The sequence below is a fragment of the Cottoperca gobio genome, chromosome 1 (assembly GCF_900634415.1).
Source record: "Cottoperca gobio chromosome 1, fCotGob3.1, whole genome shotgun sequence".
NCBI classification, from domain to species: Eukaryota; Metazoa; Chordata; class Actinopteri; order Perciformes; family Bovichtidae; genus Cottoperca; species Cottoperca gobio.
Window position 1 is genome coordinate 9,830,010 of NC_041355.1, and position 19,303 is coordinate 9,849,312.

General features: G+C 43.3%; 1 protein-coding gene across 1 annotated transcript in view; it reads left to right on the forward strand.

The window, feature by feature from the left end:
• Positions 1-3,117: 3,117 nt before the first annotated feature.
• The window catches only part of slit2 (slit homolog 2 (Drosophila)), an 86,868-nt gene continuing 70,682 nt past the window's right edge, over positions 3,118-19,303 (forward strand). Inside the window, 4 exon segments of the mRNA XM_029431680.1 lie at positions 3,118-4,100; positions 4,962-5,033; positions 6,776-6,847; positions 13,326-13,397. Of these exon segments, the coding sequence (XP_029287540.1) occupies positions 3,886-4,100; positions 4,962-5,033; positions 6,776-6,847; positions 13,326-13,397 (431 nt within the window). The 5' untranslated portion in view covers positions 3,118-3,885.

The following is a 19,303-nucleotide window of genomic DNA, read 5'->3' on the forward strand; positions in this document are numbered from 1 at the left end:
GAACTCACGACCTTTTGGCGTTGTATTTGTGAGCCGTACCACTAGACCACGAGGCCATTACCACCCTACAATATAGCACTGTGGTTGGAAATGCTCTGTTCTGAGAAACATAAATCAAGTTTGTCAAGTTGCACCTGTCTTTATTGACTGTCACCAAACTTCCTGAACTCTGAAAATAATAGATCTTTGTTCATGTTACCTGGCGGGTAATTTCATGAGAGCAACAGCAACTTCAAACATGTGACATTAGACACTGTGTGATGTGTTGTAAAGATTTACTGTTAATAGTCAGCAGACACTTGCTATACATATTTTCCACCATCCACATAGAAAAACAAATACGCAGACACAGATAATAATATATGGGCTCACATGCACACATCCTCTCCACCATGTAGGAGAGCTGTGATAATATAGCTTCTGTCACCATTGACCAACATATGAAGGCTTGAAATGCAAATATTAGTGTCAAATTTGCCCTGAAAACCCAACGTTTTTAAAAATTTGTATTCTTATGATTTGTTATGATCTGTACACTCGGGAATCTGTACATACAACAACACTTTTTGTATTTCAATCGACCTTGGTGGAGGTCTGTGCTCTCCGAGTGCACTTCTAGTGTTTTTGTTTTTATACATTTCCTTATCTGAATCAAGCATCTAAGATCAAAAGGAGTCATCATATTTTCATGGTCTTAGGTTCAAAGTTGTCATTTAAGGTTTTATAAGTTGACTGGACTGCTTGGTCATTTAATGAACTGTAAAATATTCAGATATTCTGGACAAATGGGAGAAAATATTACTGGCAAACCAGTCTGCACTGCCCTCAGCAAAATCTAAACAATCTCGTGGCTTGACCTCGGCTGTAAGTGTAATCTGAGGCAATCACGTGTGTGTGTGTGTGTGTGTGTGTGTGTGTGTGTGTGTGTGTGTGTGTGTGTGTGTGTGTGTGTGTGTGTGTGTGTGTGTGTGTGTGTGTGTGAGAGAGAGAAAGAGAGAGGAGGGCAGGTCAGGTTAGGCTCTGTCTAAACAGGCCGTGTGCCCTGAAGCCGCGTTGTTTTGCAGGAGATAGGGGGTCACGCGCCATCTCCTCACGCTTCATCCCCTCCCCTTTGCTTCCTCTCTTCCCTCACTTCAGCCATGATACAGCGCCATCAATGACTGGCCTTTGCCCTCCTGTCTGCTGTCATGCTTCTGTCTCCTCCCCTTTCTTCCTTAATATTACAATTATTTCCTGTCTCTTATCCCCCCCCCCCACCCCCCAAAAACCACTGTCTGAGTAGACTGTAGACTGTGTGTGTGTGTATGTGATTGTGGGATTGTGAGTTTGTGCGAGGGCTGGGATGAGGGGGAGCAGTATAAAACACACACACACACGCACACACACGCACACACAGGGTACACATCTGCATTACAATCACACATAGCTGTTTGTATTCAGTCTTGGGAGCCAGAGAGGGATCAAGAGAGGGAGAGAGAGAGAGAGAGAGAAAGACAGGCTTCACTACAGATTTGTTCTCTTCACCGTCACTGATCCCGAATGAAGAATCACTATAATCCACCAATGTAACTCTAATAAGGAGATTACTTTATGTACGTAAGTAAATCACTATAAAACTTTTCAAAGTTGCAGAACACAAGTTTTCAAGACAAGCAAGGGAGTCACGCTCCATCTCTTCCCCTTTGCTTACTCTCATAAAATTGAATCATATGTGTCAGAACAAGCAACGTAGATATTGAACATATCGGGCTATCTTGACTATAAGGGTTTCAATTGTGGGGTCTCTGTTTCTGTAATATCGGGTTCACATAATGAAGGGCTTGATCCTCTTTTAATTTCAGTCCCGAGTGTGAAACAGTCAACAGCTTCAGATCAGAAGACCTGAGAGACCTGGAGGAGACTTGAGAATTAATCAAAAAGATATAAGACTTGGCCAACACAATGAGGACAAACATATACTGATAGAATTATTTATCTGTCATGATATATTCCTAAGAAATAAAGAAATACCATAATGTTGCTGTGTAAATTTATGTTCAAAATGTAAAATATATGGACTAGATAGTTATTTTACTGATTGACAGCCCCATGCTTGTCAATCACTGCAGCAGCGACTGCATGAATGGCACGTGTTGAGTGGTGCTGAGAAGCCATTCTTATTAATTGTGTTAATGAAATATAGATTTTGAAAATATTTGCCAAATAAAAGTAGAAAAAAAGGACCAAGTCAACCCAAATCCAAAAAATGCACACCTGTATACTGGCATTATTAAACATCAGTAACATTTATACATTTGTCAGCCTGTCCACCAGTAGGCTGCTACTTTGTTTTGTATCATTTAACATTGACTGATGTTAATCCAAACAAGAGGAAGAAAGAGTTTCTTGAAGTGTGATATAACTGCTGGAAAGTACATCACTTTAGTTTGCTGAATACTCTAATTTAAATGAACTCATACTTCTTCATTTATGAAGCTGAGCGCTACTGTATCATTTGATATTTGAAACTGAAAACTCATCATACGTATAATTAAAGATAGCATAATTTAGTTTTGCATATGCAGTTAGTCTGGATATAAATGTGGTCTCAGTAACAACACGTGCGTCCACCATGGGTCTTTTAAGTGGACACTTAAGGCAAAAGAGCAACAAATGTGATACAGCACTTCATTCTTTGTTCAGCCTTGTGGAAATTTAAGGACCAGATGGATTTTCCCCATTTTGTCCACGTTGGATTTCACCAAGAAGCTCTGTCGCCTTCCTGAGGCCAGATAAATAAAGCATCAGGTGACCGGGACACTGCAGTGAGAAGTCCCCTTCCGAGCCGAGGTCAAACTGTTGCTGTTTGACTGACGGCCAGTTGGAAACCTGCTGCTACCTTGAGGGAAAACGCAGTGCGTGTTTATGTGTGTGAGGAAGAGAGGGGGGGCGAGAGAGAGAGAGAGAGAGAGAGAGAGAGAGAGAAGAGAGAGAGAGAGAGAGTTGTCTGGACAGACGCAGTAGCAGACGTGCCCGCTCCCGTCTCTCTCTTTCTCTCTCTCTCTCTCTCTCTCTCTCTCTCTCTCTCTCTCTCTCTCTCTCTCTCTCTCTCTCTCTCTTTCTCTCTCTCCTTCTCACACACTCTCGGGATCAGCGCTTTGACGCACCACGCAGAGTTGGATTATAGTATTGCGCGCTGGTCTTTGACGGGGCTTTTTTCCTCCCTCACACTGCCTACACCCTTGCCACTGGCCGGCGATTGATATATGATCGGAATCAATATCTTTCCACCACGGTGACCTCTGCTGAGCTTTTTGGAGAACCGAGCGCTGCCTCCTCTCCGGACGCGTGTTGTGAATTAATAACTAAGACAGCCTCACCTGGAGTGTGTGTGTGAGTGTGTTTGTGTGTGCGTGTGTTTGTGTGTGTGCGTGTATGCACTAAAGTGTGTGAGAGAGTTTGTTTCTCTGGATCAGATCAAAGAGCGAGGTGTTTCACTGGCCAGGTTCCGCACACGCACATATATATACACACAGACACAACACACACCGGGGGGATTTGGGCACCGCATGCCGGGGACATGTGGAAGTTTGCGCCGCTGTAGCGCAGCCAGAGAGCCGGTCCACCGCCTCGTCGACCTTCCGTCTCCCTGCCCAGGGGGGGCAAATTCCCGGTTCACAGCCTTCACACATCGAACCCCCTCTAAGAAGACCCAAATGTAAATTCAGAGCGACACATTTCAGAAACAAAAATCGTCCGAAAGGGGAGGACAACGAAAAGGAGGACGGCATCCCGTTGCGTGCAGAGTTTGGTGAGCTGTTTCGGGGATTTCAGGGCTTTTATTTTTGAACGCCCTTGTATTTTCTTAGTATTTTGTGGGTCCGATATTGGCCCCCACTTGTCGCAATGATGGTGGGAACTCTGAGCTCCGTTGGCCCCGGCCGCTCCCCGGTGACTGCGCTGGGGCTGCTGCTGGTGGCTCTCCTGGTGTCGGTCCTGTCCGGCGGAGCGAACGGACAGCCCTGCCCGGCCCAGTGCTCCTGTACCGGGACTACAGTGGACTGTCACGGCCAAGGGCTCCGCAGCGTGCCCAGGAACATACCCCGCAACACGGAGAGACTGTGAGTACCGAGTGGAGAAAAGCTTTAACAGCGCAGCTTTGCTTTAACCTGCGTTAAACATTTCCCAAACAAAACACACTTTGCAGGGGAAATAACTCAAATATCTATTTCTATGTGTGTCAATGATGCTAAATAACAAGTGAGTTTGAGAGTTTACAGCAATCGTATCACACTTTCTGGTATTTGATACCCTTAATTATATCGTCACAATTGTTTTATGATCATATATTGTTAATATTATTTTTTAAATTAATAATCTTGTCGTTACATTTGTATTTTCCTTCTTTTTAAACTGCATGCTGACAGTATTAGGAGGGTTATTTCATTAGGGTCTATCTTATAGCGCAGTGACACATGTGAACTAACACGTTGAAACTCAGGATCTGTAAATGCTGCTAAATGTAAATTGTGTTTTGTCATGTAAACTGTAAAAACACTTGAGTTCTTCTTGCTTGTGTTTAATGTAAGGATTCGTTATTACTGATCGCAGAGCTGAAGTTAGGGGCACTGCTGTGGTTGTGTTGGTGGTTTCGCACTGTTGCATTAGCACAGCCTCCGTAGACCACATCGGTTTGTCTGGAGACCAGCAAGTTAATCAAAAACGGATTTGGACAAGTGGGCTTTGAGTTAAACAGGTCGTATTTTATTAGTCAGAGACCCCTTGATGAAATTACAATTTGCCCAGTATAGCGCAGCAGCTCTGCCCAATTTCTCTGACGCTCAAATGACAATTCTGCATTGGCTACGGCACACCAAGTTTCAACAAAACCCCCTTCTGTAGCTCACCGGCTTTGTCCTCGTTTTATTAACATATCATATCTCATGTACTGACAGTTTTTTTTTACCCATTTCTCTGTCTAGGGATCTCAACGCAAACAACCTCACTAAAATCACCAAGGCGGATTTTGCAGGATTGAGGCATCTGCGAGTGTTGTAAGTGTATTTTATCTCTTTAATTTTCTCCATACTCCTCTCTCCTACTTTGCAGATGAAAAAAAAAATTACTCTCACGCACAACTCTAACAAGCAGCACTTTGCAATTCCAACAACTTTCCAACCTAAATACCACAACACACAGAATTAACTGTTTCCAATCCAGTTCAGCATCACCCAGCAGCCTGCCGCATGCAGCACTGCGTCTAGAAGCGGCGGTTTCATTGAGTCTGTATGTGTGTCTAAACAGAATAGCAGTGGCACCTGTTAATGCTGTCGTGTTAATCTGCCAGTGGAAGTGTCAGGAGGGGCTTATTTTAACCACCGGGCAAAGAGGGAAAGAGATAGCGGTCATTAGGTGTAACCGCGGAGGGAGGAATGCAGCTGGAAGGGAGGGAGGGTGCAAGGAAAGGAAAGGAAACAGTCAAGTAAGAACAGGTTTCTTACCTGGGATGAATCCAGTTTAAGAGTAGGACCAGGATAGCCTGCTTTTATTGTGTGTGTGTGTGTGTGTGTGTGTGTGTGTGTGTGTGTGTGTGTGTGTGTGTGTGTGTGTGTGTGTGTGCATGTGTGTGTGTGCATGTGTGTGTGTGTGTGTGTGTGTGTGTGTGTGTGTGTGTGTGTGTGTGTGTGTGTAACTGTGCTATCCAGCTGCTAAAACTGAATGGCAGAATACACATTGTTGGAATTCCTCCAGAGATTATGTCCTTAATTGTGTGTGTGTGGGGTGTGTGTGTGTGTGTGTGTGTGTGTGTGTGTGTGTGTGTTTGTGTGTGTGTGTGTCTGTGTGTGTGTGTGTGTGTGTGTGTTTATCCTCCAGTCTTCATGCTAGCCATCATGTCTTCTTGTGTGCATTCACACACAACTACAACCATTTGAATTTTAATTAGACAATTAGTCATGGAAAACCAATTTATTGGCACACTCTTGAGTTTCTGAACATTTTAAAGTAGAAAACTGCCCAAAATATCCTGGTTGCAGCTTCTGAAATGTGAGGATGTACTTCATTTTTGTCATGATCATCCGTGAAACATCTTCGGCCTGATGGTTAACATGCATTTTGAAGATGTCACTTTTGGCATTGTGAGAAATGTTTTTGCTATATTTTTCAGTAATGAAAATAAAATAGTTGCAGCCCTAATTTCAATGTTCAAACTAGTTATATCTGTGCACCATACCGCCTATACAAATGTGAGTGTGTGTGGCAGCTTGGCTTGGTCAGCACACTGCTCCTTTGGGAGTTGTGCTAGTGTAAGTGAATGAGTAGTCACAGCTATGTGGTTGGATAGAGGGTAAATTGGATGATAGATGAGTCGCTGTCCAACTGATGGGCCAGTTTTAAAGTCAATTCTGGGGCTCCATCGACCCGCCGCTGATTGTCTTCTCTCTCTCTCTCTCTCTTGCTGCTTCAACGTTCTATCACTTTCCATCTCCGCCAATCTATTTTTCTTCTTTTAATTCACACCCTCTGCCACCTATCTTCTCCATCTCTCCCTCCCTCTCCTCTCCAATGTCAATCTCTTTTCCTCTCTCGTGTCCTATCTCACTCTCCTTCACCTTCTCTTCCTCTTTACTCTCTTATCTGTGGCCCCATCCAGCCATCTTTCTCCTTTTCTTTGGACTCAAGGTGTCGTCGCACAAATCCCTCCGTCAGCTCTCAGCGCTCATGTGCCTCTCTATCACTCTGTTTTTTGCTGTCCAGTGCTGTAATGTCTCACTCTCTCCTGGTATTTCTCTTTCAGGCAGCTAATGGAGAACAAAATCACCACGATGGAGAGAGGAGCTTTCCAGGACCTGAAGGAGCTGGAGAGACTGTGAGTTACATTTTTGAATCAAAGCAGACGCCTTTTTATTGAACACATTTCTGCCACAAATACACGATGCTTATCCTTGAAAACGTCAGCAGACGCATTTTTCTTTTCATATATGTGAATATGCACACGTACAGATAGGTGACAAATGAAAGGCAAAACCTACAAGTGTCATAGTGAGATGGTTGGCCGCAACGAGCCACCAGATAACTTCGATACTCCTCGTCGTAGATTCTTCAAGTCTGTGGAGCTCTTCTATTGGGATGAACGTCATCGTTCCTCAAGATGTTCCCTCATTCTGTGTTTTGATTATGGTGGCGTTGCATGTCACACTATGTGAGATGGGGTTAATACAATCGTAGTGCGATATCCATTTCGAGGGAACTCAGTTTGTGCCATGAGGCATGTGACATAGAAACATGTCATCAACTTGTGTCATACATCTGTGCTGCTCTCATGTTTTGGAAAATGCCAAAAATAAAAAATAAGGAGCTTACAATTTCACACCAGCCAGTGTATTCTGCATAATCTTCTGGATCTTTTGACCGTATCAGTAGGCCCATTGTGTGAATTTAGTCTTGAATTTCTGACACTACTAGAATTTGGATGCAGGATATCAACAAAGCATGACAAGCATCATTCAGTCTCTTAAAGGGGTTCACCTGGTGGCTCTAATCGTCTAATCATTTTGATACTCATCAAACTATTCAAGAGACCCCCCCCCCACAAACACCCTATCTATAAGTCTTCATAAATGTTTAACGTGACCGGCAGGATGTTCGGCTGCCAATGTCTCAGTTTTCTCAAGAGGAAAATTGTGAATTGAGTCACAGGGCAGTGACTGAGTGAACAGCCAAAGGTTGTTATGGCGTCGGCTGGGAATCACTGGTATTCAGCGTCCGACCCCGTGGCAGTTATGGCATAATTAAGTCTGGGTAGTGTGTGGGAGTGCAAGTCAGACGGGGGATGCGGACCCCTCACTGCTGATATGTCCATTGTGTCGACTGTCAACTTTGCTTGATGTGTGAGTAGTCCGTATATGAGTGTGTTTGCGTGTTATGCGGCCTGACTTGGCAGCCAATGACACACTGGAATGCAACAGACCGTGACAGAGTCTGAGGAGGCTTAGAGACAAGCTTTTAATTAAAGACACATAAAGATCCTCGCTGCTTACACACACGTTTACAAAAACACAGACATACCTGTGTACACACAGAGATATCCACCTGTACACATACACTGCCGTACATACAGCACTAAATCAAATGGGGGTAGTTCATCTCTATGATGGCTGTTTTGGGTAAATTCTTCATCAGTGGAAGGATTGAAAAGGATGAAGTATCATGATACCCCGGTTGCTCTTGTCTCGGGCGTGTCGTGCCTGGTTTTTCTCCGCTCGATGCTGCACTGTTGCTGCTCTTTGTTGACAGTGAGGGAAGGTCTGTGGAATATATATAGGAAATCTGATCGTGTTTCTCATGCAACCAACGCTGGGTTCTGTCCAGCTAAGCAGATTTGGGAATTTCTGCCCAGAGCTGCAGACAAGGAGGGCAATATTTAACTGCGTATAGTCCGGCTTTAACGGGAAACTTTGATAGTGATTTACCCTCTGTGCAAAGAGATGGTACATGCGCATACTCATGCAAACATATGAGCAAAAAAGGCTTTAACACACTTGCACGTACAATGTAGACTAGTCTGTAAACACCAAAAGCAGATTAGGTCTTACACATCTACTGTCAAACTATGCATGCTGTCTTTGTCTTGCGTCGGATTGCAACAAACACCTTTGACAGTGGCTAACTTTCTGACTCAACATGGCTGTTTTCTGTTGTCCTCACGAGGGTTTTCAACTGTAATTCAGCGTCTCTGGCGTGGCATGTTAACAAATACAAAGGTGGAGTCAGTCATCAATGCCCCCCCGCAGCTGCTTGACAATGGCACGTCTCCGGAGTCTGGAGTCTGGGGGCTCATTTCAAAGGCCTCCGTCCTCTGGGGGTCTGAACGGGGGCCTGCTGGGCACCGCTGCCCAGAGGAGAGGGCCCTAAGCTGGGCTGACGGATCCACAGTGATTGCCCCCCACAGTGGTGGAAAACGGTTCCCCTTCTTATCCTTTTTTTTTTGCGACAGGTCCTGCAGGGCTGGGCAGGGTGGGGTCAGGTGTGGGGCATTAGCTGGGGGGTATGGAGGAGGGGTCGGTGGTCGAAGGAGGTGTGGAGGAGATAAGCATGTCACAACACACACGTGCACATGCACAAAAACATGCATGGGTATGGATACACTCATGCATGCGCATTAACTTACGCAAGGCTGCTCCGTCAGTACTGGTTTTATCTTGATTTTACCCCCCCTTACACCCACTTACGCATTCAATCCTTCTTTAACCTATCCTCATGTTTTTCTTCCATACCCAGCATCTCTCTCTCTCTATTGTCCTCTGCTTACAGGAATGTCATACATTCTTCACTCTCTCTCCCTGTAGATAATGAAGAATAGGAAAGAGAGGAGTTCCCGATCCTCTTATCCTCCTCTCACATTTTACTGGTTTATAGCCGCTATCCAATTCAAAGTCTGTGAGATTGAAGATGAGATAGAGCCTCAGATAATTAACCTGTAATTGAGTGATCATATTGTCAAAGATAATTTCAACAGCAATGAATAACTGTAAAACAGATTACAGGTAGTTAGACATATCTATCAACAGTGATCAAACTCAGTGATCGTGTTGTAATGTGTGTACAATGTCACTATCTAAAGATAATTGTGTAATTGAGGCCAGATAGCGAGATATGGATTTCAAAGAAAAACCCTGGATTAGTGCTAAAAGATCAACTCTAGAGTCTGTGAGTGATGACATTGCTTCTCTTATCATTTCAGGGCAAAGTTTCCCAACATGTTCCTTTTCATTTTAATTGAACGACACAAAAATCCATTTTCCCTTCAATGGTTCTGTCTAAATAAGTCATTTGTAATAGATTTTCCTGAGTCCCTGCCTGTCTGTGTTTTAACACTGATAAATGAGGCAGATATGGCATCTGTTGAAGAGCCTTCGTATCCGAGTGTATACAGTGCATACCATATTATCGCAACATCCCGGGTTTGACCTTTGTCGCATGTTATACCCCTCTTTCTACAAACGTCACCACCCCCTTAAAATATATGACATCACGATTGAGTCTAATCACTAAAGACTATTCACATTGCTCATCCTCAAGTATTCATTCACTCAGCCTCTCCTGATTGAAACACATGAACTGTTGAAGGAGATAAACACACATGCACACAGTTCGAAGTGGTTTTGGAATGAGGGTGGATTCTCTGCGTCACGGATACAAGTTTCGGGATATAACTATAGTGACAGGACCGTGTGTGTGTGTATGTGTGTGTGTGTGTGTGTGTGTGTGTGTGTGTGTGTGTGTGTGTGTGTGTGTGTATGTGTGTGTGTGTGTGTGTGTGTGTGTGTGACAGATTCTTAGTGTAAAATGTGTTTTATGGCAGCAGTGGCATTGGTGGAGTAATAATTGGTTTCTGAGGTGGTTTATGATTTCCTACCCGGCCATAGACTGCAAACCTGTAGTACTACACACATACAAGGCTCTGATGTGTTAGGAGTGTGTGTGTGTGTGTGTGTGTGTGTGTGTGTGTGTGTGTGTGTGTGTGTGCGTGTGCGTGTGTGTGTGTGTGTGTGTGTGCGTATGTGTGTGTGTTTCTGTATTTTATGATCGTGATTATGCATGCGTGTTGTGGGAATGTGTGTGTGTGCGCGTGTATGTGTGTGTATTTACTGTGTGGTTTGTGGCCCTCGGGCATCTGTTTATGATTGCAGGGATTATCACCACGCTGCAGTGTGACATTAGCTTGTTGGAGTGACTCTCACACCTCAGAATACTGGCGACTCAGTCTTCATTCACTTTCAACTAGACTAATGAATGGAAGTACTCGGAAGGTGTTTATGCATGTGCACACACACAATGATACATCCAGAAACAAACCACTAAATCACTACTGACCACTAGATTATTTGAGTCAGAGGCAGTCAGCACTTTTAGAGGGACAGTAGAGGTGTTCAGTACATTTATGAAAACATCTTTAAAACTGAATCTTCAAGCTGAACTGACTTTAAATCCCCTAACCCAGGTTTACACAAGCTGTTAGTTGATAGTTGGGTAAATGTCCAGTGTCTATGATAGCAATGATGTCAGTCACTTCATTAGATTTAGCATCTGGAGCTGTATCCTTTGTAGACGTTGTTGTAACGTCATGAATGCTGTTTCACTATCCTTATGAGAAGATACAATAACATGTTTATGCCGTGTCCCTTGAGATGCTTGTACAAAATAAAAGCACAAAACGAAATGCTGAGTATTTGAAGGCTAATTCATATAATGGATGAATAATTCAGCTTTCTCATGTTACTTAATTGACCCTAAATTAAGCAAGATATGATGGTTAATGTGTTAACAGGATTGTTAAAATAATCAGACGGTTAAACGCATTTAAACGCATGACACCTTTACACCTTCTTCACTTCATTCTCGTAGACTCGTAGTCTGACAGCATTGCATCTATTTTAAGAGAATGAGCTCATACATCCTCTCTGTCCACACCTCCAGCACCAGTCCGTGCACTCACCCAGGGGAGGTCTAGCCCACTAACGGGTGCTCATGGCTGGGCAGGACCTGCAGCAGGAGTGGGCCCCTCCACGGGACCACGTGGGGCTCTTAGCCGCGAGAGCCGGCGTTAACGGAAGAGGAATGAATAATTTAGAAACATCATTCTGCGGGATGTTAAATATTTAAGCGGCCTCTGATGTAACTGTCGAGTGTGTATGTGCGTGCATGAGCGCATGTACGTATGTATGAGCGTTCATATATTTGTGCACTTGTGGGTTGAAGATGGACACAGAGGGGGTGATGTTATTTAAGGTCCACAGCGGCTTATAGTGAAGCACAAAGAGGTAAAAGACGAAGGTTAAGCCATTGAGAAAGTTAAAGAGAGGCTTTTGGAGTTTGGAATAAAACATTTTTAAAGGGTTTTGTTCAGGCTGTTTTCATTCACTGTTCGTACTATTAACAAGTAATGTAATGCACTATTGTATACAAACCTGAGCCAGGATGGGCAGAGGATGTCTCTATAGAAGTGAGGTGACATAGTATTAAGAGAGGCAAAGTCCACATAGGGAGGAGGTCGACGTTGTTGGATGGGTCAAAGAAACCCAGGAGACCACTGTATCTGCCCTGAGTGAAACCAGAAATGGTTGACTTATATAAAACAAACCTCTTTTTCTAAACCTAACCTAGTAGTTTTGTTGCCTAAACAGGTTATGTATTGCAAGGGGTTGCACAGGTGCACTGATCTCTTGTGTTGCTGATCAACTTTTCGTTAACACGAATCGTTGTATGAGGAGGACATGTTTTTGTCTGAGTCTGTGGCATTTCCTTAATTTAAGTGTTTGTGTGTGTAAATCACGCAAACTGTGTATCAGTCAGGGCTTTTTACACTTTTAGTTTGAAGCCACTTTATTCTGGATCCATCTCTTAATTTTCCTCCAGTAGCAGCCAGCACAGCATCAGTCGGGACTGTCAATGTGTGTGTGTGTGTGTGTGTGTGTGTGTGTGTGTGTGTGTGTGTGTGTGTGTGTGTGTGTGTGTGTGTGTGTGTGTGTGTGTGTCAGGGTTAAACTGTTTCAGCAGCCTGTCTCTCATTGTGTCACTCAGTTGCTTCACTCTCCTCTGACTCACTTCAAGGCACAACCACACACACACCAACACACACCGGCACACAAACCTCTTCAATCCACTCAACCAGGGTTAAATGATCGCACTCAGATTATTAAACTCACCCGAGTTCTCTCAACTCCTGTGTGTGTGTGTGTGTGTGTGTGTGTGTGTGTGTGTGTGTGTGTGTGTGTGTGTGTGTTGTGTGTGTGTGTGTGTGTGTGTGTGTGTGATGACGGGTTGTTGTGAGTTCTTCCCCAGTGAGGGCCTTGTTTACTCAGTGGGGTCCTTTTCACACATTCGGTAGCCCAGCCAGACTGCCTGTTTGTTTTTCCCACATCATCTCCTCTTCTCCGCCTTTGTGGTAAAAAAAAAAAAGTCCCCCCACACCTCCCCTTCATCCGAACCCCTTCTCTCGTCTTCCTCCCCCTGCCTTCCCTTCGTCCTTCTCGAGTTCACTGTTTGTCTGGCAGCCATGTTGTACCCCTTAAATCAGGGGTAACCCGGAGTCTGTTTTTCTGCGTATCCGTCCGTGAACATGTGTGTGTTTTTAATGCCTCCATCAATCTCCTTATTCTTTCATGCTTCCTGTAACTGCACTGAATTGCATTACAATCAAAACACGACAACATAATTTGATATGATGACCAGGAAACACAAATCTCACCTAAAAAAGCTAATTATACACACATGTAACCGCTTCACCCACACTGTCTGGAAGTCTATGTAGAGCTTATTCCCTAACTCATGCTGTGTTTTTCCAGGCGCCTGAATCGGAATAATCTGGCCGTCTTCCCCGAGCTGCTTTTCCTGGGAACGACAAAGCTTTACAGACTGTAAGTCCTGTTTTTATTTCTCCGTTCCTATCCATCACTCGATTGCTCTGCATTGTTAACTCAAGTATTGTTCATTTCCTCGTGTGTTCTGTTTAATGGGAGCACTGCAAAGACAGCCCGACATTATTCAGATGAATTGTTTGTGTGTATCACCACACGCTGGTACAGGTCACTGACTGTGACTTAAAAATGGCACATATAAATGAAAAAAAGAAATCTGCTTTTCTTGGTGACGCAGCCGTGGTGTTTCACTTAGATGAATGAGTGAGGGAACAGATTTTACATGGCCCTCTTCATAGAAGCCAGTTCAGTAGCTAATGGAGATTAGCACTCCAACAGCTGCTGCCCACTGGGAGAGAAGTGTGTGTGTGTGTGTGTGTGTGTGTGTGTGTGTGTGTGTGTGTGTGTGTGTGTGTGTGTGTGTGTGTGTGTGTGTGTGTGTGTGTGTGTGTGGGCGTGTGTGGATGGAGAACAGAAAACGAGCAAGACAGATTAAGGGAGTTTTGAGCAGCGAAACATAGAATCAGGTTTCTCTTCTGAAGTTACGTTTTGTGTTTCACGGGCAGAAAATAGTTTCAGTTACAGAACATAAATGTTCCAGTTTACATTCACCAGTAAACCGCTGTTTGTTGTCGTCAAGCACCTTCCACTCTTCACTCACAGCCTGAGCGTCTGTACTGTAAACCAATCTCTGGATTTCCTGTACTGTAGGGCTGGGCAGCAGCGCTGCTGAAACTGTGGGAACTAACTTCCCGTCATGGTTGTTTGTGGGCTCTGGGAATAATTATGGTTGCATATATTTATATGTGTGGCTGAATATATTTATCTAAAACAATATCGAAATGCTCAGATGATTCACAGAGTGTGTGAAAGTTGTTTATGTTCTGCGGCCGCTACAGTGGTTGGCGAGGCTTGACCTGTCGTGTCTAAGGGTGTGTGTCTGCATGTGCGTCTGTGTTTCTGCAAGTATGTGTGTGTGTGTGTGTGTTTCTCAAGGCCAAGAGTTGGCATATTGCTCAGCGTGTGGGCCGAGGTAAAAATACAACTCGGATATACTGCACTCTGCTCAGCTGTCGCAAACAAGCGGCCTCTCTCTCTCTGTGCATTTGTGTGTTTAAGCTTATGTGTGTGCATGTTTCTTGTGTGTGTGTGTGTGTGTGTGTGTGTGTGTGTAAATGTGTGTAAGCTCCAGCTCCCCAGGTGTATGTGTTTTAGCAGAGGACCCCTTCTTGACTCCACATCTTCACTGAACACTCATCTTAACAGTATTCATGATGTTGTGTTATAATAGTGAAATATAATATGTTATAAAATGAACAGCAGACAGAGGAAGAAATAAAACTCTGAAAATTAACAAAAAGTTGCTAAATGATAATGAAAAAAGAAATTGCCAGGTTGGCGCCGTTGCATCCAGAAAAAGCTTCAATTGCAGATTTGTCAGACGTATGGAAGTCATTCAGAATGAACGACAACCACAAAGGCTTAGCCAACAGTATTTAGGGCTGTTTGGTCAATATTAAATCTCATGTCTACATCTACACCCCCTATAGTGTATTTTTATTTTTAGAAAACACAACAACCCTTGAGAACCTCTGAAGTGGAATCATGTTAAGTTTTATTTAGAGGTCAGACGGTATGTGCGAACTGGACCGACTTTGGTTCTTGCGACAGCACTGCTATAAATGAACACTTGCTCAACCTGCTATTATGAAAATTATGTTTTCACTTTTTTGGGGCTTGGAAAATCTGTGTGCGAGTGTGTGTGCGTGTTTGTGTGAGTACTTGCTGGATGTGTTCAACTTTTCTCAGCACTGCTTTAGGGCTACATTTTAGCCCTCAAAGATGATCCAATTCAATTCATGTATTTCCACCATGATCTTTGTTGTAAAGATATCAAAGAGGCAGGAGTCCAGGATATTTGGCAACACCATAATACCGTCAAACCAATAGAATAAAAACCTACATTGTGTTCCTAGTTTATTATACACCTAGCGTAAACTGATACAATCTAATTCAACAGTCCTGCCATAGATCTTCATGAAGGTTATAATGTTCAGCTCTTGATCTGTTTCTTATTTTCCTTGTTACCATTAGTGATCATGAATCTTAAAACTGTGTAAAATACAATCAGTCAACTAAGATCTTAAAGATCTCATAGTACCTTATAAACCAACTAGAGCATTACGCTCCCAGACTGCAGGGTTACTTGTGGTTCCTAGAGTCTCTAAGAGTACAATGGGAGCCAGAGCCTTCAGCTATCAAGCTCTTCTCCAGTGGAACCAGCTTCCAGTTTGTGTTCGGGAGGCAGACACACTCTCCACATTTAAGAGCAGGCTAAAGACTTTCCTTTTTGATAAAGCTTATAGTTAGGGCTGGCTCAGGTTTGCCTTGGATCAGCCCCTAGTTATGCTACTATAGGCTTAGACTGCCGGGGGACACCTCCCTGCTCTCTTCCTTCTCTTCCTCTCTCCTCCCCTCCCTCTCTTCTTCTCCCTCTCTATCTGTATGCATTTATATAAATGTATGTTACTAACTCACCATCCGGGGTATCATCCCCGGAGTGTCTGTCTCTCATGTGGCAGGTTGCAACTGATAAAGTTTATGTCAGGATCATGAATCGTGGCTGCGCCTGCTGCCCTGGTCCTGCTGGACACCGGGAAGCCTTTTTGACATTTTCCTGGATTCATCCATACTTTCTATTTCTTTTTTTCCAACACAACATCATTTCTGTCAAATGTTGTATTTGTACTATGTTGTTTATCCTGTACACACGACATCTATTGCACGTCTGTCCGGCCTGGGAGAGGGATCCCTCCTCAGTTGCTCTCCCTGAGGTTTCTTCCATTTTTCCCCCTTTTAATTGTGGGGTTTCTTTTAGGAAGTTTTTCCTTGTGCGATGCGAGGGTCTAGGGACAGAGGGTGTCGTAACCTGTACAGTCTGTAAAGCACACTGAGACAAATGTATAATTTGTGATATTGGGCTATACAAATACATTTGATTTGATTTGATTTGATTTAAGAATACAACAAAACAATTAAAATTAGGTTATTTTACAGGATGCAGAGATATGAGGAATGGTAAGAAATAAGTGCAGTACAATTAATTGCAGATGATCGATTCAATTCTTGCCAATCTATTATGATTCAATACAATATGATTGTTTTCCATCACTGTGCAGATGACACAATGTTAACGTTATGCATTGCACACATATACTGTATATGTGACATTTTCTCTGCTCTCTTCTGGCTCTTCCCTACCAGCTCTTTCTCTCTCTATTCCCTCTTTGCTGGACAGAAATCAGTAGAGAGATGAAAGAGGGAGAGATGAAAGAGAGGTTGATGAAGAGATGGGGTGATGGGAGGATAAGAGAATGGGTCACTGCTTCCACAGCTGAAAAGTCTGGTTATGCTTGAGTATGAGGCTAGATTGACGGGGCGGTGTTTGTGTGTTGTGTGTGTGTGTGTGTGTGTGTGTGTGTGTGTGTGTGTGTGTGTGTGTGTGTGTGTGTGTGTGTGTGTGCGTGTGTGTGTGTGTGTGTGTGTGTGTGTGTGTGCTATTTTGCTGCTTGGCCTCTTCTGGCAGACATCCCTCAGCAACAGTTTTTCAGGTTACTATGTCTTTTGGTGCTTTGTGTCAAGTTGAAGTGCGTTTTGCTTAAAACTTTGACTTTCTTGTGTTATTTTGCCTGAGCGTTGACGAAGTGAGAGATGAAGAGAGATCGAGGAAAAGAGGAAGAGAAATTTAGGGAACGTTAGTACCTCAGTCCTTCATCCTTCCACTGACAAGGAGAGTCAATATGGACAAGTTGATTGAGAGAAGAAAAATGAGTGAACTTTGGGTCTCACACACACATTAAACCTGAGTTAAAGTGGTCTGGGGTTTGAATTAATGAGTTGATGAGGCTATGTTTTTGGGTGTGTGTGTTTATGTGTGTGTAACAGTCCCTAATCCTCTACTAAACGGTGGCCTGATGAGGCTTTACCAGGCAGAATTGTTGCTTAGCAGCCTCGAAGGTTGTGGCTTTGTCTTCTGTGAGAGCTTAACCCTGCTGCACACACACACACACTCACTCACTCTCTCGAACACACACACACACACACACACACACACACACATACGTACTACCTCGGCCGAGACGACAGGCTCAGCACAATGGTCACAAGAGCGCAGGCGTCTTTCAGAAGATGTGGGCTTTCCCAGCGTGTCGACGTGTAAACCGACACAGAGGGACGACGACGACGAGGAGAAAGGAAGAGGAAGAGAGAGGTCAGAGGTAGAGAAGATGAAATTTTCTCTGAGTAAATAATGCTTTTTAATTAAGACAGAGCGAGTTGGGCGTTTTAGTTGCCACAGTGACGACGACCTCTGGGTCCCACGGAGGTCAAAGGTGAAGAATGTTCCAGTCAGGAGATCTAAGCAGGAGGTGATTTATAGAAGCGAGGAGGGGGAAATCTCCTCTCTCATTAACAAAAATCATGACAAATTAAACCTGTAACAGCTGTCTATCCTCCAAATTGTCAGGGAGATTATTTTTATTCCAAGATCAAACAATTGTAATATTTAGAACAACTTTATCATGACACCACCATGACCTTCATTAGGATCATCCCATCACATTTTAGGAAGAACAATTAAATACAACACGTTTTGAAAATGTGAATAAATAAAACCCTTCCAATCACATATATACAATGGTTAACTGAGCAGCCTTTGGAAGATGTTTTTATAGCATTTAGTAAGTCATTTTCTAGTATACCATAATTGAGAGGCACATTTTTGGGAAAAGACTTCCCTGGAAGTTATATGTATATAATATTAATTTGTTTTGCCAGTTAAGATTTTAGAGAAACACAATGGCTGTTAGGATTATGTTTAGTGGCAAATGTTGTAGTGAAAACAGGCTTTATAATAACTTAATTATGAGGAAACCAATGGGGTATGGCACATATGAGTGTGTAAGGGATGTTATAATGCTGGATGTAGGTTGAATGTTAGGGAACCTAAGTATGTATCTTTTCCCAAAATGTGCTTTTCAAGTGAAATCCAATCATTTAAAATCATATTTTAAGTATAAATATAAAATACTTACTCAACCGGCTGGTATGAAGTGCGTTTTTGTGATTGGTTGTCTTTTTTAATCACTTTGCCCTTTATCATTTTACACTTAGTCGATTAGTACAAGTTTGTAAACTTCAAGCTCTCTCATCTTTAACCATGGGGGGGGGGGGAGAGAGGAAAAACTGCTGCTTCTGGTTATTCCATCCGATGTTGAAGAGGATCATTTGGGTTACTGCCTTTGAAAGGATCAGTATCTGCTGGTAGCGAGGTTAGTTTTACAGTGTTTTGGATTTGGACTTTGTGTACATAGGATATGCAAATATCTGCCATTATGTCTGTCCAAGAAAATGAAGTTAAGCCTTTGCAGCCTGAGGCGTCTGTGGATGGGCCTCTCTCCTTCTCTCTGTCTTTCTTTCTCTCTGTCTAACAAACATAGACGCACACTGGCACAAACACACCACTTTACCATTCAGCAATATTTCCTGCCCCCCCCCCTTGTCTAAATGCACTTTAACAGATATAAAAACTCTCTCACACAAATACACACACACACACGCACACACACACACACACACACACACACACACACACACACACACACACACGAGAAAACAGCTCTTTTCAGCACATACAAAGACATATTGTCCATGTCATGTTTTCATTAGGACTCTTGGATCACGGAGATCGTATCCAACAAAAAGGGAAATTGCGAAAAGTGTTTTCATTTACATTTCTTGTGGTTGAATTTGTGTTGTTTTCAGATATTTCCATGTCATCTGTGTACACATTATGAATCACATTGAGTGCAAACCAACAGATACAGCAGTGTGTTGAGGTGTTGAGT